The 24,582-nt window shown below is 44.2% G+C and overlaps 1 protein-coding gene across 1 annotated transcript in view; it reads left to right on the top strand.

Annotated features, from left to right (window-relative positions):
* The window catches only part of suclg2 (succinate-CoA ligase GDP-forming subunit beta), a 170,281-nt gene that overhangs the window by 65,055 nt on the left and 80,644 nt on the right, over nucleotides 1-24,582 (top strand). The window contains exons 3-7 of the mRNA XM_083771306.1: nucleotides 10,764-10,863; nucleotides 12,953-13,043; nucleotides 14,805-14,957; nucleotides 18,232-18,321; nucleotides 19,972-20,068. Coding sequence (XP_083627432.1) covers nucleotides 10,764-10,863; nucleotides 12,953-13,043; nucleotides 14,805-14,957; nucleotides 18,232-18,321; nucleotides 19,972-20,068 — 531 coding nt within the window. The remainder of the gene's footprint in view (nucleotides 1-10,763; nucleotides 10,864-12,952; nucleotides 13,044-14,804; nucleotides 14,958-18,231; nucleotides 18,322-19,971; nucleotides 20,069-24,582) is intronic.

Below are 24,582 nucleotides of genomic sequence, written 5' to 3'. Positions count from 1 at the left end.
AATTTCTAGGTTTAGTCGGGAAATAAAAAAATGAAAGCACTCCAGTGCAGTGACGGACGACGCACATGCCATTGGTCTTTCATAAGTAAGCCTACACATTATTACTTATCGGTGACAGCCACTGCCAGGCTTAGTCGGCTACGAGAACATATTAATGTCAGCTCTGTATCCATGTAGCCCTGTAGAATGGACTACCTGTCCGATATATTGAGCATGCCAAAGCAAAGACATTTTCCGAGAATTGTCGAGGTCAAGAGGAATATCCATGGTCGCCGCAGATTGGTATCAGCTAGCTAGGGAGACACTATATGACATTTAGTATCCAAACCCAACGGATGGTAAAAAGCCACTAGATAATGCCTGACTTATTCTGACTTCCAATGTTGGTCTTGAGTCTTTCAGTTTTAACCCATTCTGACCGGGCACCCATTTTGGTGTCGGCATCATGTTATGCTTTAGCTATTGAAAAATAGCAGAACTACAAGCTCATATCGCGCCACCGAGTGGCGCAATACGAGCTTGTAGGTCTGCTATTTTTGAAAAATCGAAGAACGACTGACATTTTTAGAATCTGATCTCAGGTCAGAATGGGTTAATCAGACCAGTGTGTGTCCAGTGGAAACCTCGTATGAATCTGATCTCAGGTCAGAATGGGTTCAAAGAGTACAAAAAACTAAAAGTAACAAAAGTTACCGGTTGCATTTGTTCTCCAGTTTGCAATGAAAAGGTGAAGAAACGGAGGTTAATGGTAACATTTGGGTCGAGGTCGCGTATGGAGAGGACTAGTGTAAACTACAACAAAACTGTAACAACATTTACTGCAGATGTATACATGCTATTGTTTTTCATGTTGACCACCAGTCATGAATCGATCAAATGATCTAATAGCCCTGACTGTAAATCAAGATAGGATTAACCCATTCTGACCGGGCACCCATTTTGGTGTTGGCATCATGTCGTGCTTTAGCTATTGAAAAATAGCAGATCTACAAGCTCATATCGCGCCACCGAGTGGCGCGATATGAGCTCCAGTAGCTCCAGCTCCAGACCCATTTCAGCCCCTTTCTGACCTGTGATTTAAGCGCTGGCAGCAATGTGCAGTTGTGTAGCCATCCATATTTAGCGATTATATCCCTTTTTACATCAACAATTCATGCACGTATTAACAGGCAACACCAGTCCCACTTATGCAATAGGCCTATACTAAATAATTGATGATTGCCTGGTGGCTGTATTCTGCTGGTGTGATCTGCCTCGGAGGAATTTGAAATCTGTTTTTGAGTTTTGTTGCCATGTATTATGCACAGACTCCGGTCTGATCTTGTAAATCAGCCGTGATGTCCAAATCATCGCTATAATCGGCCTCAAAAGTCTTAGCATTTGTCCAAGGCTTTAAAGCATCTCCGTGGAGACTCCCACAGTTGTCGATGTAGGATATATTTTTAATGAGGACTTCATATATATATACTACGACTTTAAGTCTGCAGCTAGATTAAGTACATGCCTGGGAACCGCTGTCAGGTGTCAGGGTGCCTCTCTGTCACTGCGTTGGAGCCCAGGGGCCGTTCTCTCATAGGAACGTCATTAGACACACTGGCTGTGTCTCTGTGCCACGAGGTGGACCCGTCGTCTAACGAGGTCTCAGCCGTCACGCCGGGCACCCACTGGAGGCACAGAGGTGTCTTCGTCAGTCCGGGACACTTAAGCCTGAGTTATATACTCAGTTGTGCCTGGGTGTCGCACATGGAAAATAGCCAATTTGTGAGCTTGTGAGCTTGTAGATCTGCTATTTTCGGAGCACGCAACCAAGTAGAAATGAGGCATTGTATAATCCGGTACCACCACAGACAGAGGGGCCATCATTAGAGGTGCCGGCAGTGCTATAAAAGCGGCTATACTGTAGGCGTACAGCCGTATACACTCAGGTACAGTATAGCAGGTCAAATGGGTCACGGACTGGCGCTTTTTGTTGTTCAGACTCGGGGCTTGTTTTGCTTCAAAGACTGGCGTTTGGCTCTGGAATTGGCCAATGGAAAGAGGATCACACAATGCTTGCCGCTTAACGCGATGGTGCCCGACGTATTTCCCCCTACATGCTCACCCCCTGACGTCCTCCTGCTGAGGCCATTATCCCATTCTGACCTGAGATCAGATTCATACGAGGTTTCCGCCCGGACACACACTGGTCTGATGAACCCATTCTGACCTGAGATCAGATTCTAAAAATGTCAGTCGTTCTTCAATTTTTCAAAAAAATAGCAGACCTACAAGCTCATATCGCGCCACTCGGTGGCGCGATATGAGCTTGTAGATCTGCTATTTTTCAATAGCTAAAGCATAACATGATGCTAACACCAAAATGGGTGCCCGGTCAGAATGGGTTATCTGTCCAGATGGAGGGAAAGGTTCACAAGGTTTCCACTCGCCGTGCGTCGTCTTCTATCGTGGCTTGAATGACGGAATGCCGTTTCTTTCTTTCAGACTGTGACCTTTTCAGAGAATTGGAAAATGGTAAAACTTTACAAAGAGATTAACTTGTATAATATCAGCTTTATACCACTCCGATAAAGATGAACAGAAATGTCTAAAGATTCATTCCTATAGTGCAATGCAGCCAGTGCCATAGTGAAACTTGCTATGCCATTTAGAGGTGAGGTGAGGTTATACGATAATATATTTCTGTATACTGTAGTGCAAGAGAACGTAATGAGCGTCTCCCGGATCATCTGTATTGTTTTTACTAATTAGCACAGCTCATTAGTTCAGTGTTGATAAAATAATTACCCCCTTTTGAAAGTGGTTAATTCTTCAAATGAAGCGCAGTTCAGTTTGTTGAATGGATGCTATGAGCCCTGTCCCCGCAGCAGATGCATTAGGCTGCACTCTTAGCCTCCATAGTTTGTGTAATTGGAAGTCTGTGAAGGTCTGTCACAGCACAGAGGCCAATTAGGTTATTGCAAGGAGGAAGAAAGGCATGGGTGACTGTTCTCTCTTATTCCGAAATAATCCTCACAGGTGAATATTTGGTCTCAATCAATGCTTAATAATGTGAATCTACACATTGTCAATTTGTCTATTGTTGAATTTATTTCTCTCTAGTCTTGCTTTTTTCGTTTTTTTTTCTCCCTCAGGGCATAGATAAACTCTCTCAGACCTAGAAGGTTTACTTTAACCCATTCTGACCGGGCACCTGGTGTCTGCATCATGTTATGCTTTAGCTATTGAAAAATAGCAGATCTACAAGCTCATATCGCGCCACCGAGTGGCGCGATACGAGCTTGTAGGTCTGCTATTTTTTAAAGAAATCGAAGAACGACTGACATTTTTAGAATCTGATCTCAGTACGTGCGTGCGTGCGTGCGTGCGTGCGTGCGTGCGTGCGTGCGTGCGTGCGTGCGTGCGTCCGTCCGTGCGTGCGTGCGTGCGTGCGTGCGTGCATCTGTCCCCTCACTCCCAAGAGTTTGATTAGCCTCCTCCGGTTAGCCGCGGCGTTAGTTTCATAACGACCCGCACGCTTTGGGGAAAGCAGTGGTGTAACTTTTATTTACTAGTTACTTAGTTAGATTTTGATTATTATTATTACACAACATGAATTGACCACTTCAGCCCTATGCATTCTTACTTATAATACGACACCTTGTGAGCTTACAGATCTGCTATTTCCAAAGCATGTTTTTTTTTGTGAATTCTGCAAAATGAGTCCCACTTACGTATATTCTAATACTTTTACTCAATACAAAATGGGAGTATTTCTTTCACCACTGGGGGAAACCTGCCTTGTTCTTATACAGTCTACACTCTGTCTCTCTGTCTGTCTCTCTGTCTGTCTGTCTGTCTGTCTGTCTGTCTGTCTGTCTGTCTGTCTGTCTGTCTGTCTGTCTGTCTGTCTGTCTGTCTGTCTGTCTGTCTGTCTGTCTGTCTGTCTGTCTGTCTGTCTGTCTGTCTGTCTGTCTGTCTGTCTGTCTGTCTGTCTGTCTGTCTGTCTGTCTGTCTGTCTGTCTGTCTGTCTGTCTGTCTGTCTGTCTGTCTGTCTGTCTGTCTGTCTGTCTGTCTGTCTGTCTGTCTGTCTGTCTGTCTGTCTGTCTCTCTCTCTCTCTCTCTCTGTCTCTCTGTCTCTCTGTCTCTCTGTCTCTCTCTCTCTCTCTCTCTCTCTCTCTCTCTCTCTCTCTCTCTCTCTCTCTCTCTCTCTCTCTCTCGCTCTCTCTCTGTCTCTGTCTCTCTGTCTCTCTGTCTCTCTGTCTCTCTGTCTCTCTGTCTCTCTCTCTCTCTCTCTCTCTGTCTCTCTTTCTCTCTCTCTCTCTCTCTCTCTCTCTCTCTCTCTCTCTCTCTCTAGAAGGTCTTAATGTATTAATGTTTTGTCTCCGTGTCCATGACAAAGAAAATAATGATATGATGTGGAGACAATAAAGTCCACTATTATCATTATTATTGAAGGTGGTAACAGTCCATTTGCTCAGTACAATATTTCGGGGGCATATTTAGAATGTGTGCAGGCTTGAGTATGTTGAATCTAGTTTGCAATTAATGAGGATTTAGTTGACACAATAAAATAAAATGGCGATAGTATTCCATGTGGGACAGACGGCCACGGTTACAAGCAGATTTGGGAGAGCAGCCGCTTTGTTGTTGCGATGAAAGCGGTGAAATGAGACTTGCGTGGTTGTTTTCGTCTCAGATTTAGTCAGACGGAGCGTCACAGTATAACTCTATGGGGACACAAAAGCGACACAAAAGTAGGACCCGGAAGTATCTCAGGAGGGGGGTCACGGCTAAAATACTGAATTAGATGGAGTAACGTGTAAAGGTATACATCCTCTGTCTGGGTAAATAGACTGAGAGTTGATTTGCTTTCATTACTGGGGATTGTGGGAATGAGTTGCGCCCGGGGAAGGCCGTGGAACTGCAGCTGATGGGTCTGATACGATGGGAGATGGTGCACCATGTTAATCTGCTTTCCTGTTTTTTCCCAGACAAAGTACTGTACATGGAAATGCAAATGTTGTCCCTTCTCTCTGCTTCTTCTGCACACTGTGTGCATCCTCCTCTCTCTCTCTCTCTCTCTCTCTCTCTCTCTCTCTCTCTCTCTCTCTCTCTCTCTCTCTCTCTCTCACACACACACACACACACACACACACACACACACACACACACACACACACACACACAGAGAGAGAGAGAGAGAGAACAGGTACTGTGCAATAGACTGTCGCAAAATAGTGTGACTTTAATTAACACCTACCGGTACAGTGTAGTTTCTCCACATGACCTTTCTAGCTCCCAGATTTCATTTTGTGTCGCTCCACGCGCTGCGCGGCCCGCCGTGAACTCGCCCAGTCAGTTGTCGACCGTATAGTGTCCGCTGATTAGGTCCAGAGACACACGTGCCCTTCTTTGCCCTTGAACTTGAGAGCTGTGGTGAAGTCCAACATGAAGGCAGCGTTTGCTCCTGTGATTCTACATGCTGCTCCCTCCTCAGTGGTCCACTCCACACACACCGGGTCTCATTAGGAACCGTGTGTGTGTGTGTGTGTGTGGGTGTGTGTGTGTGTGTGTGTGTGTGTGTGTGTGTGTGGGGGGGGGGGTGTGTGTGTGTGTGTGTGTGTGTGTGTGTGTGTGTGGTTCCTCCCTGTGATCTTTGTTAGGAACCGTGTGTGTGTGTGTGTGTGTGTGTGTGTGTGTGTGTGTGTGTGTGTGTGTGTTTCCTCCCTGTGATCTTTGTTACCTTCCCCTATGGGCCTCGGCGATAGGACTTCAAATCAACATCGCCGTTATTTTAAACTTTTGCCTCGATTTACAATTAATTAACGATTCTTATTTTTTGTAAGAATTGTTAGCTGTTCTACAAGCTCCCAGCTTGAGCATGGAAATTGGCTATATCTCACTATTTTAGTTTGCTTACCATTATATATAACCATAATGTGTATAACAAAGTAGAATACAGGGCCAAGTGCCACCGTTTCTATGGTATGTAACTGCTCTCACTGCCTTCTTGAACCATTTTGAGCAGGAACCCCTTTTGGTGGTTACATACATTATGTTATGCTTTAGCTATTGAAAAATAGCAGATCTACAAGCTCATAGCGCACCACCAAGTGGCGCGCTACGAGCTTGTGGGTCTGCTATTTTTGAAAAATCATTAAAATGTGCCTAAAATTGTCATGATTTAGCCCATTCTGAACGGGAACCCATTTTGGCGTCGGCATCATGTTGTGCTTTAGCTATTGAAAAATAGCAGATCTACAAGCTCATATCGCGCCACCGAGTGGCGCGATACGAGCTTGTAGGTCTGCTATTTTTGAAAAATCGAAGAACGACTGACATTTTTAGAATCTGATCTCAGGTCAGAATGGGTTAATCAGACCAGTGTGTGTCCAGTGGAAAACCTCGTATGAATCTGATCTCACGTCAGAATGGGTTAGAAAACTTTTTTTTCCCCGACGTCATGCCTGAATGGGTACATTTTACAACTCCCCTTTCACTCTCGCTCTCACTCATCTGTCACAAATCACTCCCGACACTTTCCTCCATCCGTTCCACCCCGCCGGTCACTTCTCTTCCAAACTCCCCGTTTATTAACATGCAAGCTCGGGCAGTTGACCCTGAGTATTTAAACTTCACCTTCACCACCTCTCTCTCTCTCTGCTTTCATCCTCAACGCCCCTCTGTCATCTTTCCTCATTCGCGCGCACACATTGTGTATATTCGCATGCCAAATCACATGCCATATCACAATATTATGATCTAGCAGTCTTAATATCAAGATATCGATATATTGCCCCAGCCCTTATGGTCCCCTTTTTAAAACAAAATCCTGCATGAATGGGATTATTTCAGCCTTTTGAAAGGACGTATTTCAGCCTTTTAAAGGGCAGTGTATGTTTTTGGGTATACACAGTACACACACACAGTGCGTCATGCTGAGTTAGGTTGCATTTTGGTTGTCATTTTTCTCTTTTTCCGCATGTGATCAGCAAGTTGTCAATCCTCTTTTTCTTTCCTTTCTTTTTTTATGCTGATGTCGCCTCATGCCACATTGTGCATAATGCATAATAACCCATTCTGACCCGAGATCAGATTCATACGAGGTTTCCACTGGACACACACTGGTCTGATTGACCCATTCTGACCTGAGATCAGATTTAAAAAAAATGTCAGTCGTTCTTCTTCAAAAATAGCAGATCTACAACGAGCTTGTAGATCTGCTATTTTTGAATAGCTAAAGCATAACATGATGCTAACACCAAAATGGGTTCCCGGTCAGAATGGCATAAGGAATTCTCCTATCAATTACTGGTGCAGAAGGCATGAACACCTGCCTTGTTCTCACCCCATTACCCTTCCCTGGCACATTACGGGCCTTTTTAATTCAGCTAATATAGCCGAGCTTGTAGAATCACGTCTTGCTTGTTTTAACCCATTGAAACCGGGAAAGCATATCTGTGTTCATTTTATATTTTAACCACTTTAACCATTACAAAGCCCATGCGTTTATAATCTATGAGCTAGATTTTTGCTACTGGGGCTCGAACGAAATAGAGAGAGAGAGTTTGAGAACCACTGACATAGCAACAGACGTTACATTTTGTTTTCTCCAGAAAACATTTGGGTGTTTTTGCTTTAGCTGTTGAAAAATAGCAGATCTACAAGCTCATAGCGCTGCACCGAGTGCCGCACTATGAACTTGTAGGTCTGCTATTTTTGAAAAATCGTGAAAATGTGCCTGAAATCTTTGAATATATATTGTTTTACAGAGCAAGTTTTTAACGCAAATTTCATATATTTTTGGGCGGTCCTTGACATGAAATATTGAGAACCACTGATATAGAAACATAGGTATTTCAAACAACTGTCATGACTTTAGAATACTTTTTTTTTTAATGTTCGACGTCAGGCCTAAATGGGTTAACCCATTCTGACCGGGGGCACCCATTTTGTTGTCGGCGTCATGTTATGCTTTAGCTATTGAAAAATAGCAGATCTACAAGCTCATATCGCGCCACCGAGTGGCGCGATACGAGCTTGTAGGTCTGCTATTTTTTTTTTAAATCGAAGAACGACTTGACATTTTTTAGAATCTGATCTCAGGTCAGAATTGGGTTCATCAGACCAGTGTTGTGTCCTAGTGGAAACCTCGTATGAATCTGATCTCAGGTCAGAATGGGTTAAGGTTGTCGTCAGTGTCGTAGCATCCTCCGCAGTACAGTCAGTGCTGCGTTTCCTGTGTGCCATCTTCCCCCCCTGTGGCACAACGCAGGCCCGCAGGGCACCACCATTTCAGCTCACTTTGAACTCCTTTCCATTACAAGTGAGTGTTATTCCATTCTGACCTGAGATCAGATTCTAAAAAACGTCTTCTATATCCCGACAGCTTTCTGAAAAAGCCATGTTTCTATGTCAGTCGTTCTTCGATTTTTCAAAAATAGCAGACCTACAAGCTCGTAGCGCGCCACACGGTGGCGCGCTATGAGCTTGTAGATCTGCTATTTTTCAATAGCTAAAGCATAACATAATGCTAACACCAAAAGGGGTTCCCGCCCAAAATGGGTTAATAGCAGTCTTTTTTTATCTTCAAATTAATATATTAATTCACCTCGTAAGCCTCTGTACTTCTTTTATTACAAGGAATAGAGGAAATAACCTATCTAGAAGCTCACAATGGATCGCAATGCTTTGTGAGCTCGTAGATTTTCTTATTTTTTTTACATTTTGAAAATGTGGAATTTTCGGGGAGGTGATTGCCTGCACTGACATGCCGTTGACAGCTCTCATGGCCCTTTCAATATTTTATCTTCTCTCTCTCTCTCTCTCTCTCTCTGACCTGGCCTCTTTCTCTGTCTCTCTCAGTTCTCCCGTATAGCTCTCCAGAGAGAATAAAGGCCTCACTAAAGCAGTGTTGGTTTTAGTCCCTGCCACCCTTTCAAGAGATCGTTCTCTCTGTCATGTCCAAAAGCAGCCAGGCCCCCCCGGAGACTTAGCTTCCTTAGTCTCGCCGGCTCACGTCTAGACACTTTAACCCATTCTGACCTGAGATCAGATTCATACGAGGTTTCCGCCGGACACACACTGGTCTGATGAACCCATTCTGACCTGAGATCAGATTCTAAAAATGTCAGTCGTTCTTCGATTTTTCAAAAAATAGCAGACCTACAAGCTCGTATCGCGCCACTCGGTGGCGCGATATGAGCTTGTAGATCTGCTATTTTTCAATAGCTAAAGCATAACATGATGCTGACACCAAAATGGGTGCCCGTTCAGAATGGGTTAACACACCTTGTCTAATACACACCCCGTCTTGACGAGTCCAGTTTTCCTCACCGCTTCGTGAGAAGACGGGGCTACTCCTCCTCCTCCTCGCTATAGCCCAAGGACGAGGCGTCTTTCCAGGCATGGCATAGCATAGCAGCGCCCCACCACCTCCCCCCCGCCACCCCAATCTCCCCTGTTCCCCCATCGTCCACTCTCCGATACTGATGGCGAGAGCCTGTCAATGGCTGAACTCCCCCACCTAGATGATGACAATAACAACCTAGCCAGACGCCATCAGCCTCCATCGAGTGCTCTCATCATCACTCCACTTTGAGTAGAGGGAGACGGCATAGACCCTCTTTAAAAGCGGTCGTTCTCCTCCCCGCGTGGCAGAGGTCGAAGAGTGGCTGCAAGGTGCTTGCATAATTTAAGCAAAGGTTGTACAGATTTTTGCCAACATGCACAACATCACTGGACACTTTGGTTGTTTGCCTCTCCACGTTGAGCCCATTGAAACACCATTGAAGCACCCCGTTTCCAGAAATACTTTGCAAGTGGTTGAGGCCAACCCACGAGGGACATGGACGAGAACTCCTGTTGATTTCCTGGGTTTCAGATTTGACACACATGGAATCAAAGCATTCATTTTTTTTACGCACACTCTGCACTTTACGGACAAAGTGTAACTTTGTAATTAGGCTAGTAGGACTGGAGAGAAACGTACGTGTGTGTGTGTGTGTGTGTGTGTGTGTGTGTGTGTGTGTGTGTGTGTGTGTGTGTGTGTGTGTGTGTGTGTGTGTGTGTGTGTGTGTGTGTGTGTGTGTGTGTGTGTGTGTGTGTGTGTGTGTGTGTGTGTGTGTGTGTGTGCGTGCGTGCGTGCTCAAAGGGCCTTGAGGCAGTTCCAGGGGGTCCCCAGCAAAATGTACTTCATTATTTCGCCGGCTAGAGAGAATGTAAGAATGATTATTCAGATCATAGACCGTTATAACTTATTCAACAACTACAGTCATCTCTTATCTTGGTTCTGCAGTCCCGATACTGTACATACGATATTCGGGTGTCCTTAAAGGTATATTCTGTGATTTCACTCAAAAAACCTTAGGTTTCGTTTTTGGCTGTGGGACTTACTAAGCCTTTCATCCAATCAGGATAGAGAGCCAAAAACGAAACCTAAGGTTTGTTGACCCCCAGGGGTTAACTGGGGACAGGGAGGAACTCCTTATATGGTCAGCACACTCTATAGTAGAGAGGATTATCACAACAAAACAAAAAAATAAGTGATATTTGAATTGAAGTGAAATCACTGAATATACCTTTAACATGAAAATGTTTGAGAACCCCTGCCATACAGCGCTGTACCTCTCTGTTTAAGCACTCATTCGGAGTGGAATGATGGACTTAAGCAGTATTAATGACGCCTGATTGGCTCTAGAAACGTCCTGCCCCGCCTCCCAGCGGCTTGTCTCTGAACTCTCTCTGTGTCTGACTGACCCCTTGGCCGTGTCTCTGTCTTCCAGATGCCAAGGAGATCGTGCTGAAGGCTCAGATTCTGGCCGGTGGCAGAGGGAAGGGCGTGTTCGACAGCGGCCTTAAAGGAGGAGTGCACTTAACGAAGGAGTAAGTATACACCACTATTCCCCCCCCCCCCCCCCCCAGCTCAGTGGCCTTGTGGTTAGAGTGTCCGCCCTGAGTCTGGGAGGTCGGGGTTCAATCCCTGGCCGGGTCACACCAACCAAAGACTGACTAAAAATGGTAAGTCACATACTAGCGTCATGTCCAGGGGGTGTACTTGTACATCAAGCTGCCTCACGCTACAGAAACAGGAGATAGGCTCCTGCCCTATGGGCCTCATGGCTCGGTAAGGCTACTTACTTACTATCCCCCCCCTGTCAGGTCGTTGTATTAGCAAAAGTCCTTAACTTGTGTGTCCTGTCATAGCTGAGCGGATTAGAGAGGCCGTCTGGAAATCAGTGGGTGGGTCACCGGTTCACCATACATGTCTAAGGCCCCATTTAGACTGCAGTCAAATCCGATTTGATCCGATCTTTTTGTATTCACATTTGCGATGATCGGATCTGTCACAGACGTGTGTGTTCAAACTGACAGTCAAATCCAGATTGGATTCCGATTTGTTTAAATAAGTCTCTAAAAAACACAAAAAAGTCAAATGGAATTTGATTTTAGATCATGTTACTGTTCAGACTGAAACTGATTTGAAACCCCCTCTGAATGTGGCTCAAATCACATTTTGTAAAAATCGGATTCATTCCATATGACTTGTTTATGTTTAGACAAATTACTTAAACAAGTCTGATTCCATTCTGGATGTGGCACAGATCAGATTCAGGCTGGATTTGGCTGCCAGTGTAAAATGGTGCATAAATGTCCCTGAACAAGACACTTAACTCCCCTAAGAGTTTATTGTGTTTTCATGTTCTCCAACAACCGCAGCTTCTATAAGACAGGACAGGGAGTCCTCTAGCCGTACTCCCCATGAGACTCAGAGACGATTTGGGCTTAGACGACTCATATTTCAACCAAACGGCGTCTTTTCTTTCTCTGCATCTTATTTGGATGCAGCATGCCCTCAATTAAACTTTGAAAAGGGGGGGTTTTAGTTTTGACAGTGCTGTGCGCCCCATGCTGTGTTATTATTCGCTGCTGTTGAGCTGTCCCAGCATGCTGTAGCATTCTAGTTCTAGAGAGGGGGGGAGCTCTCCGCGGTTTTTGGACGGATATACTAAGCTCTTCATTTCTGACTTCAACGTGCCTCTCGTTCAAAATATAAACGCGAGGGATTCTTTAGCGACTTTATCGTAATGATAGCGAGGTAAGCAAGCAAAAATATTTCTCCCTGTTTTTGGAACGGAAGGGGGGGGGGGGGGGGGGGGCCTTACAGAGTAAAAGCGGCCATATCTGTGCGGCACCCCGAGCTGTTATTTTGAAATAAATCCCAGCGCTGATTGTGTTTATTTACTGAATTTTTGCAAGGCTAAGCACAAAACTTCAGAATGTTCCAGAGCCTGTTCTACATTAACACATTTCCGTGCCTCAACTGCAACGTTCACCTAAAAGACAAAAAAGAACGGTGATTTATGACAATTCCCCCCCTCAGACATCTATCATTGTCACCCTACTTCTCGACTTCAGATGGTCGGAAAACTTTTCCCCCAAAAGTGAGACATTCTCAAAATTCCTTGTCCTCCTTGGTTTCCAGCGCACACACTCCAGTTCACCTCGTGCTCATCTATCAAAGGATGAGCACAACCCCTGGGTTCATTTGTATTCACTTTTCAAAAAGCGGAGCGACTTGGAGAGGACTCCGGGCCGGGGGCACGCAGGCTGACTTTTCAGCTGCTGGAATATAAGGACCGGCTCATTCAAAGAGAAGTGTCAAACGTATTGCAGATTCTCCTGAAGCTGTGCCTTGTCAGAATATCTTACCACGGCATCTCCCCCCCCCCCCAAAGTGTCATGTCTCCGTTCAAATGAGAAAAAACTCTGGAAAAAGAAAAGTAATCTGTTTTTTTCTGTTTGTGTGTATTCTCAACTTATCTCTCTGTTCTCGCTCTTGTCTTTGTAGAGATTTGCAACGCATTCTTTTCATCCGTTTTGTTTAATTCATTGTTGTAAAAGAATTGGATGCCATTTGAACCGGTAACAACCCCCCCCTTCCCCCTCTCCCTCTCCCTCTCCCTCTCCCCAGCCCTGCAGTGGTTGGCGAGCTGGCCAATAAGATGCTGGGATTCAACCTGACTACCAAGCAGACGCCAAAAGACGGCGTGAAAGTGAAAACGGTGAGCCAGAACAAACCAGAACCAGAACAAAGCAGGACCAGAACAAAGCAGAGCCAGAACAAAGCAGCAAGATACAGAGATAACACTCTGATCTCTTCTCTTAATACACTCCTTGCCTTTAGTTTGGGGTTATTTTAGCCTGCCTAATGCAGTGCCGTAAGAATTAATGACTCTGCGGGCGGTTAGGCTTTGTTGTTTTTCTTCTTTTAGTCACACACACACACACACACACACACACACACACACACACACACACACACACACACACACACACACACACACACACACACACACACACACACACACACACACACACACACACACAGCTTGGTCATTGTCGCTTGCTGTGGGAGTGGAGTGTGGGTATATGTGCACTTTGGTGTCACGGTTCATTGCCATAAATAATACATGGACGCTCACATCTGCAAACTAACAAGCAGGAATAATATTTATCTCTCGCCCCGGCACGCTGCGCCGCCTCTGAAACCCACCAAACACACATTTCCAGGTAATGAAGCCTCCCTGGCCCCTAGCATGTGTTTGGGGGTCTCTCTCTCTCTCTCTCCCTCACTTTCAAAACTGTATTCTCCCCAGTCCCCACCTCTATAACTCTCCCCCCTGTCCTTCCCCTCCCTATAATTGAAATATGGCCTTGAGCTCCCCATTAAAAACTGCTTTCGTTGCCGCCAGGCGCAGCCAGGCACGTAGCTTTCCCCACTCATGCCCCCCCTAATGCAAGGCTGGAGGAGGACTCGTATGATTGTCACATTTTCTTTATCATTATTTTAGTTTTTAGTTTTTTTTAATAGAAAGAGCCCTTAGCAATGGAAGACACAGCCAGAAGTTAGTGTGGGTGTGTGTGCGCGTGCGTGTGAGAGAATGAGAGATGATAGACTATAAGTTGTGTAAAGAGAATATTACACTGACACACTGTGTGTGAGGCCACTCGGCCGACTTGAGCCCCACCGCCTCACAATCGACATATCAAGAACGTCCGCTGTCACCATATGGAGACTAGGACTCCCGAGCAGGACAGACTAAGTGGGGATTGACCGGGGGAGGGGGAGGAGGGGGGGGGTGCGGGATGTAGGGCGCGTGGCGGTTTGGGGGGAACCCACCCACCCACGCTGGCTGGAAAAGAGCTGTCAGACACCGGGCCTGTCTGTCAGATAAGAACCAGGGCTCAGCTGTCAACCTGCCAGTGGAACCCTCATCTATACACACTCGTCTCTCTCTCTCTCTCTTACGCTGTGCCACAGCGCACAGCAGAGACGCAGCGCTTCTGCGTACGCAGTAGAGATCCACAGTAGGGCCTACTACTACTGCTTGGGCCCAGATGGACGTATGGGGGAAAGAGGAAGCAAGAGAGGAGATGAAGGTGGACAGTAGATACTGCATAGATAGATAGATAGCTGGAAATAGGGAGACAGTGGAGTGAGTGTTTGGAGTGAGATGGAAGAAGTGTTTCATGACATGAAAGAGAGGAACGCCCACACACATGCTCACAAACGCAAGCTTCACTCTGCCTCTTTCTCTCTCTCGCACACATTTTTCTCCTTTCCTCTTCTCTCCTTTTGTCATGTCCTCCTGACCCTGACGATGCCCATCACTTCCTATCTGTCTGGTTCACCTTGCTCGCTCGCGCACACAGGGCTGCATTCTTCCTGTTTCCTGGCAATGATGTTGTTGTTGGTGTCCACTGATTGGATACCTCTCCTCCTCGTGTGTGTGTGTGTGTGTGCGCGCGCGCCCCACATTCAGGTGATGGTGGCGGAGGCCCTGGACATCAGTAGGGAGACCTACTTTGCCATCCTGATGGACCGCGCCTGCAACGGCCCCGTCATGGTGGGCAGTCCCCAGGGGGGAGTGGACATCGAGGAGGTTGCTGCCAGAACCCCGGAATTAATCTTCAAGGTGCATTTGTGTTTTATTTTTTTACCCGCGCAGTTGGTATTAGTTTCTCGTGACTCATCGTCGTATGGAATGATCGATGGCTTTGAAGGAATGCAAACACTATAAGGAGGTAGCAGCTCTATATATATAAGTTACAAGTTTGCTGATAGATTGGTGCTGAAGTGATGCAGTGATTCTCCTGGCCTCTCCACCATGGATTCCTGTCTGATATAATGAAACGTGAGCATATTTTGAGACACGCCACTCACCTTTTACTGGGTTACTGAAGGCAGAGGAGGCAAGTAGTTACCGTAAGTAAAACTACCAAGCTCCTTTATCTTTTGTAAGAATCTGTACATGTTTATAGTGTCTTTAATTTTTACAATTTTAAAGTAGATTTAAGTAGTAGACCTTTTACACCATGGCCCTTAAAGTACTCAAAATTGGAATTCTAAGTTGTTGGGATTTATTCTAAGACAATGGAAAATGTCTTTGAAAAGGTAAATTGTGCAAGTTATTTATGTTGTCAACATATTTTAGTCTGGTCATAATGTTATTGCTGCCAAGATGGCAGCAGCAGATGAAGCTCTTAATTCCCGCTTGCAACAAGCATCATCCATATGTAGGAGATACTGAGCCTTATGTTGAATTCATTGAAGTAAGGAGGAATCCTCATGGGCTGAAATGTTGTTCTCGTCTGCAATGAGGGAATGCAATTTCAGCCATCTCAAAATCTTTTGATGTGGAGCACTTTCACTTTGTGATACCTAAGTAAGTACTGTCAGATAAAGATACAGATATCACTCCATGGCTCCAAGCTTACTTGTAGTTTTGATTGATTTAAATATTTATTAACAGTTTGTAGAATTTACAGTACATTTTAAGCACAAACTCAATACAAAGACTGTTAACTGTGAGTGGACGACCCAATTAAGCATTACACTTGTTTACAACAGGGTCCACATTGTTCAATTCATCAAAACATTTAGAGACATACAAATAGACACTTCTATGTAGCTAAAGAACAGAACAGGACAGATAGTCATTTTCTTTTTACCCACGTAAGGCTTTCAGGTACTTCTCCAACCACTGACTGGCATCTTAACCCATTTAGACCTGAGTACCATTCTACAAAATGCCTTCTAAATTCGGACAGTTTTCTGATAAACCCATGTTTCTATGTCAGTGGTTCTCAAGCGTTAAAGTGTTATAGGTTAACATTCCCGTTGGATATCTATATATGACATACTGTATTTTTTTTAATTGGAAAAAAATAAATTGACATTGCGTGGCTCAATCTCCAAATTCAGTAAAACATGGCAGCCTTTTCTGTCTCATGTTGACCGCCTTACACTTGTGCCCCCGATTTAACCTGATTGAACCTGATCGCCTGTCGCCCGACTGGCCAACCTGTCTTGTCTGGATGATGTTTGTGACCGAGATCTGCTTTGTATATTGACTAAATTGGAGTGCCCTTTCTATCTCATGTTGACCGCCTTACACTTGTGCCCCCGATTGAACCTGAATAACTGTCGCCTGACAGCCCAACCTGTCTTGTCTGGATGATGTTTGTGACCATGATCTGCTACGTATATTGACTATATTGGAGTTTTTATTTATTTTTAATATATATATATATTGTTTTTATTGTTTTGTGTTTTGAATGTTCTTTGGTTGTCTTGATTTGGAGTTTGTGTTTTGTTGTGTGTGTTTTAGTATTTTTTTTGTATTTGTCACTTCTCAATTTACTTCTATATTTGTAAAAAAAATAATAAAAAATGAATAAACAGAACATTAAAAAAAAAAAACTTGTAGATCTGCTATTTTTCAATAGCTAAAGTATAACATAATGCTTAAAACACCAAGAGGGGTTCCCGCCCAGAGTGTGTTAATGCAGGAAACTAAAAGAAACCGAAAACATTCCCTTCTGTACTGTGACCCACCCAGATCTTCTGCTGGAAAACGTAACAAAGGCTGCGTGTGTTTGGTAGTGTGACTAACGGATGCAGACGGATGTGTCCCTCGCTGGTTTTTCAGCCACTCCAATTGAATTGCATTGTTGTATTTCTTATTTATGCACACGATAGCAGCCTAACGTGCAGACATGAGCAATACTGAGGGGCCACTGGAGCTTACTCCATTGTATTTTCCAATTAATTGGATTCTTTTTATAGAGTGAAATCCACAGTATGTAATCATTTCTTTTTGAACGGGCTGACGGTGCCAACTGAGGATAGAGCAGTTCTTATCAGTGCCACTAGCCCATTCTGACCTGAGATCAGATTCATACGAGGTTTCCACTGGACACACACTGGTCTGATTAACCCATTCTGACCTGAGATCAGATTAAAAAAATGTCAGTCGTTCTTCGATTTTTCAAAAATAGCAGACCTACAAGCTCGTATCTCGCCACTCGGTGGCGCGATATGAGCTTGTAGATCTGCTATTTTTAAATAGCTAAAGCACGACATGATGCTGACACCAAAATGGTTTCCCGTTCAGAATGGGCTAGATGGAACGGGGCACAGTAACACATGCGACATCAAGCCACTGCATGTGCGTCTTATCTCCAACGAGATTCCCTCCCTCTGCTACAGATGTTTCTGAATTGATAGTAGAGCTCCAGCTGCTTTGACTGCACCGTCACTGCATATATACAGTGTTGTGTCTGTCGGTTAGTGGTTGTTGAGCACAGATTGCCACATCCCAAACTGTACTGTATATAGCACTTAGTAGTTTGCAGGGTATCGTGCCCTGAAAATAGCCTCGAAGGTCACAATGCACTCTCTCCGACACAGCAGCACTTTGTGAGCTTGTACAGTAGATTGGCAATTTTCTGTATAGTATCAATCAGGCTTTAGCCACCATGCGACAGCCAGTGGTGCAAATTCACTAGCCTACACTATCGCGGATGCATTTAAAGCTCACTACTTGAGACGTATAAAGCTCACTACTTGCCATTTGCCCCCCCTGGCGCACCACAGAGTCCATTAGCTAGTCCTCTAACGTTATACTTCCCAATGCAGTTGAGTGAGCAAGAGCACTCCTCCATATGAGAGGCATCGGTACGAGGGTCCTGTAATTATAAAACGGGTCGTTGCAGTACCCTCTCTCCTGAGCTCTTTCTAATGTCTGGCAGCTTGCCACCACTTAATTGCCATGTCTGTGATTTAATATGAACATCCACTTTGTGTCAAATTACAGTCTGGTGTCTCACACACACAGCTTTCTCCCTTTCTTCAGCACCGTCTCACTCGCTCACTCTCTTCCTGTGTGTTGCATCTCCTCTTCACAGGAAGCCATTGACATATTCGAGGGAGTGCGGGACGAGCAGGCACTGCAAATGGCGGCTAATTTGGGTTTCAAAGGACCTCTGGAGAGACAGGTAATGGGTCCGCTGGAGCTTCCTGAAACGCACTGCACAGGCAGCCACACGCTGCACGCACACACACACACACACACACACACACACGCACGCGTGCGCGCACGCACAAATGGCACACACAAATGGCACAAGCGGTATGGCTATCGCAACGCAGAGTTTTCCAGAACTATGAAATTACTGTAAGTGCCATTGCACAAGGATCATCTGCCAGATGGTCTATTGTCATATTTGGGCAACGACACATAAAAGTGGAGCCAGCGTAGAGCGTGGCACACGAATGTTGCCATTATGGGGTCTAAACGTGCCGCGGCTTTGTTTTTGTGTTCGAGTTTCCGACACACGACCAAACCAGAGCTGGCGCTGCTGATGGACGCAAACAACGTCAAGGGTTCTTTTCAAAGTCGTGCGTGACTTCAGGGATTTGAGGACGGGCCACACTACAGCTTCACAAAATCACTTTGGATATTATGTAAACTTACTTAGATTTAGGGTTAATTGTCCAGCCATTTGCCTCTTGGCATCGCGCCACTAATTTGTATTCACTTCCACGGGCTAGAGTGGCATGGGGAATCGGATTAGCTGCAGACTCTGTAATGCACGGAGAGCATAAATCAACTTAACGAATCAGATTCTGGAGTGCAAAGCGAGATCCGCTGCTCACGGGCCATTGATTGAAAACACGACTAGCAGAAAAGAGGAAATTGATGTGATAAGAATCTGTACATTTTGTTCCGTTCATGAGAAAGCAAGTCAGTCGTCAATCCGTTCTATTGAGACATAATTTAAGCTGTCCTGAAACAACCGCATTGTTTCCGTATTAGAACGAGAGAGAGAGAGAGAGAGAGAGAGAGAGAGAGAGGGAGAGGGGGGAGAGAGAGAGAGGCCTCTAGTCTGTATGCATTTGAATTAGAGTGTGTTCAAATAGTCAACAGCTCTTACAATATTGTCTCAGACGGGCTTCCATTATCAAAGAGCAGCTGGGCTGTGGCGACAGACGCATCAATCGACTCCCTTATTCTTTGAAATTCGGATTTATGAAAATGTCAGGGAACTCGGATAGACATTCCATTCTTGTTAGAGTAAAATAGACTGTTATGGCTACATTTTTCTCTTTCCACATCTATCTATATATAATATATCTATGTCACATATACAGTAGCTATGCCATTGGGAGCAGTAAATAATGACTATTCTTCAAGTATAGTAACAGTTTAGACTGCGTCAGCCCGAAACCTAAATCTATTTTGGCACGTTTACCGTGCAAAATCCAATCGAAACGGCGCGCTATGAAGGAGGCATTATTTTGTTGTGTAACCACATTACAATAGGGCCGGCAGCCCGCGCGTTCTCCCAGAATGAGCTATACCGTATATTTGTCAGTAATCACACCTTGTGGAAAATGAGATGATTACATTTTCCATCTCGGCTCCCTCATGCACAGGGACACGCGCAACATGGCATGGCACCATGAACACACCACCACCACACGTGCAGCGCACGCAAGCAGAATGTCTTGAAAATGCAACGGGTGAAGGTGATTTGCCATGTTTTATTTAGCCCACGTGGTGGTGGGCTGAGTGGCCTTGGCGGGGGCCGGCGGCTCGCAGCTTGAACAGTTGAGGTAATTACTGTCCTCTGTGGCTCTTGCAGGCGGCGGATCAGATTAAGAGGCTCTATGATCTGTTCCTGAAAGTCGACGCCACTCAAGTTGAAGTCAATCCCCTCGGAGAGACTCCCGAGGGACAAGGTATGCCCCCCCCCCCACCCCCCCCCCACCCCAACTTCCCCTACGCTTCTTTATCTGGTGCCTGTTTCAGAGAGAATGCTTATCTACTGCGTGCGTGCGTGCGTGCGTGCGTGCGTGCGTGTGTTCAGTGTCTAGATTAAGTTTGCCGTCTGTATTCTTTCTTTGTGTGTTTTTGTTGTGTGCGTGCAACATGTCTTAAGTGCATTTGTGCATAATGTGAGGAATACTGTAGGAGACAGGTAGTGAGTGGTGCTGTGGTTGTGTGCTTTGTGTGTGCAATTTAATGTTTGTAGACTATGCCGAACATCTGTGGAATTTAACTAAATCATTTTGGGAATATGGGAATTTGAAAATGTGAGGCATGCAGGTAGATTAACCCATTCTGACCGGGCACCCATTTTGGTGTTGGCATCATGTTATGCTTTAGCTATTTAAAAATAGCAGATCTACAAGCTCATATCGCGCCACCGAGTGGCGCGATACGAGCTTGTAGGTCTGCTATTTTTGAAAAATCGAAGAACGACTGACATTTTCAGAATCTGATCTCAGGTCAGAATGGGTTGATCAGACCAGTGTGTGTCCAGTGGAAACCTCGTTATGAATCTGATCTCAGGTCAGAATGGGTTAAATCACATGCATTCCTTTGATAGTGTTGATGCTCGCACACCCAGCCTCCCGAGAGCGTGAGATGAAACGCATATTGGTTTCAATTTCTTTTCAACATTGTCCTTGCCAGGTTCACGGATCCAAGCCGTAACAAGGACTCTAGTCTATACATTGATTTCCTCGTTAATAGCATGTTGGGGAGGCGTAGCTGAATGGGTACAGAGAGGCTGCCTGGGAATCAGAAGGTCACCACTTTGACCCTGAGCAAGTTACTTAACAGATTCTATACATAGGACGTCTGAGAACGTCATAAGGACCCCGAAATATTAGTACTATTGACGTGTGAGGACGTCCTAGCGACGTCCCAGCGACGCGGGGCGAGATAAGAATATTCAGAATTTTTCCTATTTTTTTTTTTGGCATTTCGCTTTTCGCTTGCCGTATGCTAACGCTCAGTGCAACTATTAGCTTGTCATTGACTCCCATGTTAGCGCGGCGGAAAGAATGACTCGTATCTCCTAATCCAAGGCGCTCTCCGTGGTGATGAATGGATCGATATGCTGGCGCTTCATTTCTGCTCCTCGTCCGTCTCTCCCGCAAAATATGAACGTTTTTTGGAGCGTAAAACAATATATTAAGATGATCGGGGATGTGAGGTCCCTTTGTAAAGTCAACTTTTTTAGGCAAGTGTTTCCTGTTTCATGGCTTTCAAAGTAAAAGCGATCAGACAACTCTGGCACTCTATAGCCTTTATTTTGAAGGCACTTCCTGTACTAAATGTGTTAAAGATGGGGTGCCATAGATCTGTTTTGTATGCGTCTAGGCAGGGGTTCTCAACGTTTTTTGGCCGGAAATACTTTGGCCGTGTCTCGTGACACGCATTATTGGTATAAGTAGGCCTTTATGTATAGGCCGGCCTACTGTACATGTTTTCATGTTCATCTCTGCTTATACAGTGCATCCGGAAAGTATTCACACCCCTTCACTTTTTACCACATTTTGTTTTGTTACAGCCTCATTTCAAAATGGATTAAATTCGTTTTTTTCCTCATCAATCTATACACACAATACCCCATAATGAAGTTTTTTCAAATATTTTGTTAATTTATTAAAAATAAGAAACTGGAAAAACACATGTACCGGTACATAAGTATTCACACTCTTGACTTAGTACTAAGGTGAGGCAAACTGAACAACCAATATGTCAATTTGAAGCTATGATTCCCTGCTTTCACATGACATGAAAAAACGAAAAAAAAAAAAAAATCCAATCAAATCAAATCAATTTTCTAAATCAGTCAAATTTGATGATGGCCTCATTGCACTTTAACTGTACCTCATACCCTCTAGCAATCACCAAGCATGGATAAAGTATAATCAAAAAGGATATCAAGTTAATTAAGTGTTTTATCTTTTTATTGCAGTAATTACAACATTGCGTTAGCTTTGTGAAATCAGCATGGTCCTGTGTGCGGATGCCTCACCACTCCTAGTCTTGGGCAAGACCAAAGTGCATGTTGAAAAGGCCCTCAGCTCTGAGTTCAACAATATTCACCCACACTGGTCTCTTTGATAACAAACAACCTGTCATTACACCAGGTGCAGTTATTTATTTATTCATTTTCCTCATCTCCTGTCCAACCTTCCCCCTCCCCCACCCCCTTTCCTCAGCTCCAGTTAGCTCATAACATTAGCTTCTGTTGCCACTCGCTCCGTCCGTCCAACATCACTGGTGTTAACCCCTTAATAACAGCAGCAATGGGCGTCACATTGCGGCATTCAAAGTATGGGTTTTTATGCAGTTCAGACTATTGGTTTTATACAGTAGGTAAGTCTCCCATTGGCTTAGAGGCAGCCAATCATGAAAACGTGTCTACTAAGGTCGTCTTTACGGTCACTAGTAGAGAAGTAGTAAAATGTAGTCCAGGCGCTTTTCAAAAACTGGCAAAAACTGAACCCAATCTTTTTGGGTCTATAAGTCAATCTCACTTTAAGCACAGTTGGTGAGCATGTAATAGTAAAGAAGAGGTTGGACCTGCCAGTAGCATTTATGCTTGTCGAAAAACAGCGAAAGGCTTAGGGCACGCTCACACCACACTTTCATTCTACTGATGAGGGAGAATTGTGCCAATTATATGGTCTTTGGGTTGTAATTTGGAAAACAAACTTCACAGTGAAAGATTTGCAGCAAAGGTGATTATGAAAGTCAATCAAAGAACAATATTTTTGGGCAAGATATCCTCTTTCAAAATGAGATGAGAAGTGTTGGCACTTCAATGCATGGGACATTCACATGCATATACAGTGTCAATTGGCCTCTTCCAAGTAAACTTGGGAAGAACATTCTGCTGTGAGGCTTATATTTCGATTGACATAAACACATGGTTAATACATTAAACTTGCACGGAAATTAGATTAGATTAAGTATGAAGTATGATTGCCTTGTTTGTCTGTGATGCTGAACAATGACCAACTGTGAGCGGTTCAGTGTTCACATACAGACGCATTACAGAACACCGACGTCTCGTTGCATTCTTTGATGTTATTTTGTCTCCCCTCAAAACTGGCTATTGTTTCCAGGCACACGTTATCAAAGATTGGCAAGAGCAGAGGACTTTTTCTGTTTGATAATTGCTTTTGAATATTAATGAGTCGGGGCTATATTATTTTGTTGCTAACGGCGACGTTCTATGAAGATACATGTCTGCTTTACCCCGGCGAGCATGGAGAGAACACAATGCTGGATGAGGTTGGAGCTAGTCAAGTTAAAATTAGCCCACTTTGAGTTTTGTTTTTTATTCTTAGTCTTGAGAGTGAAAAATGCCATTTTTTTGGCAGTTTTATTTGCGGTTATTGTTTGATTAAATTTGTCTGAGTGCCTATACAACAGTATGCCAGAGACTTTAATTGGTCTTTAATGAAAATCAATGGCATTGCGGAGTCAGACTTGTAGAGATCAAATGCCAGGAGGATTTAGGTCACTTTATTCATGTGTTCCAATGTCATTCTTACAGTCTAGTGCAGTGCTTCCCAAACTTATCGGCTCAAGACTCAAAAGCAAAATTAAACATTTGCCCTGGACCCAAATGAGTGAAAATAGCAGATCTACAAGCATTACAACGTGTTGTTTTTTTAAAAACTTTTAAAAACTTTTATTTACATTTATTTATATAATATATATATATATCGGTATGTATGTATGTATGATATATATATTATTATTATTATTATTTAAAAATATTATGAAAAAAAGGGGGGAGATTAACTCGAGGCCCATAAGAATCGTTCCGCGACCCAGACATGGGTCCCAATCCACTGTTTGGGAACAAGTGGTCTAGAGAGGAGATGCCTGCGTTTGTGCATGTGTGTGTTTTGTTAAATGTCATTATTGTTGGTGTCTGCCTGCCTGGATGTCTCCCTCTCTGATTGTATCTGTATGGTCTGGTTGTAATCCTCAGCGTCTGCCCCTTTCTGCGTCTGCACAGTGTTTCCTGTATCTCTAATTACACATCATTACTCTCTGCTAGCATGTGGCGTCCTGGGACATGACATCCATTGCATAATGCATTTCTGCTTGGACTATTGCCTAGCTTTGTGCTGTTTTGCACTGTTTTTCGATAGCTGAAACTGTTGCAAACTGTCCAATGCGGAATCTTATATTGGATTCGTTTTTCATTTAAATAATTTAAGTACTGTACATTTAAGTGAACTTAAATGTACAAGTGCACAAGTGCCTCTCTACACTTGAACTAAAGTTCTGTCTACACTTGAACTAAAGTTCTGTCTACACTTGAACTAAAGTTCTGTCTACACTTGAACTAAAGTTCTGTCTACACTTGAACTAAAGTTCTGTCTACACTTGAACTAAAGTTCTGTCTACACTTGAACTAAAGTTCTGTCTACACTTG

The sequence above is a fragment of the Protomyctophum parallelum genome (assembly GCF_964188405.1).
Source record: "Protomyctophum parallelum genome assembly, chromosome: 8".
Taxonomy (NCBI): Eukaryota; Metazoa; Chordata; class Actinopteri; order Myctophiformes; family Myctophidae; genus Protomyctophum; species Protomyctophum parallelum.
Note: the sequence above shows the minus strand (reverse complement) of the source record. Positions and strands in the feature narration are given on the sequence as shown.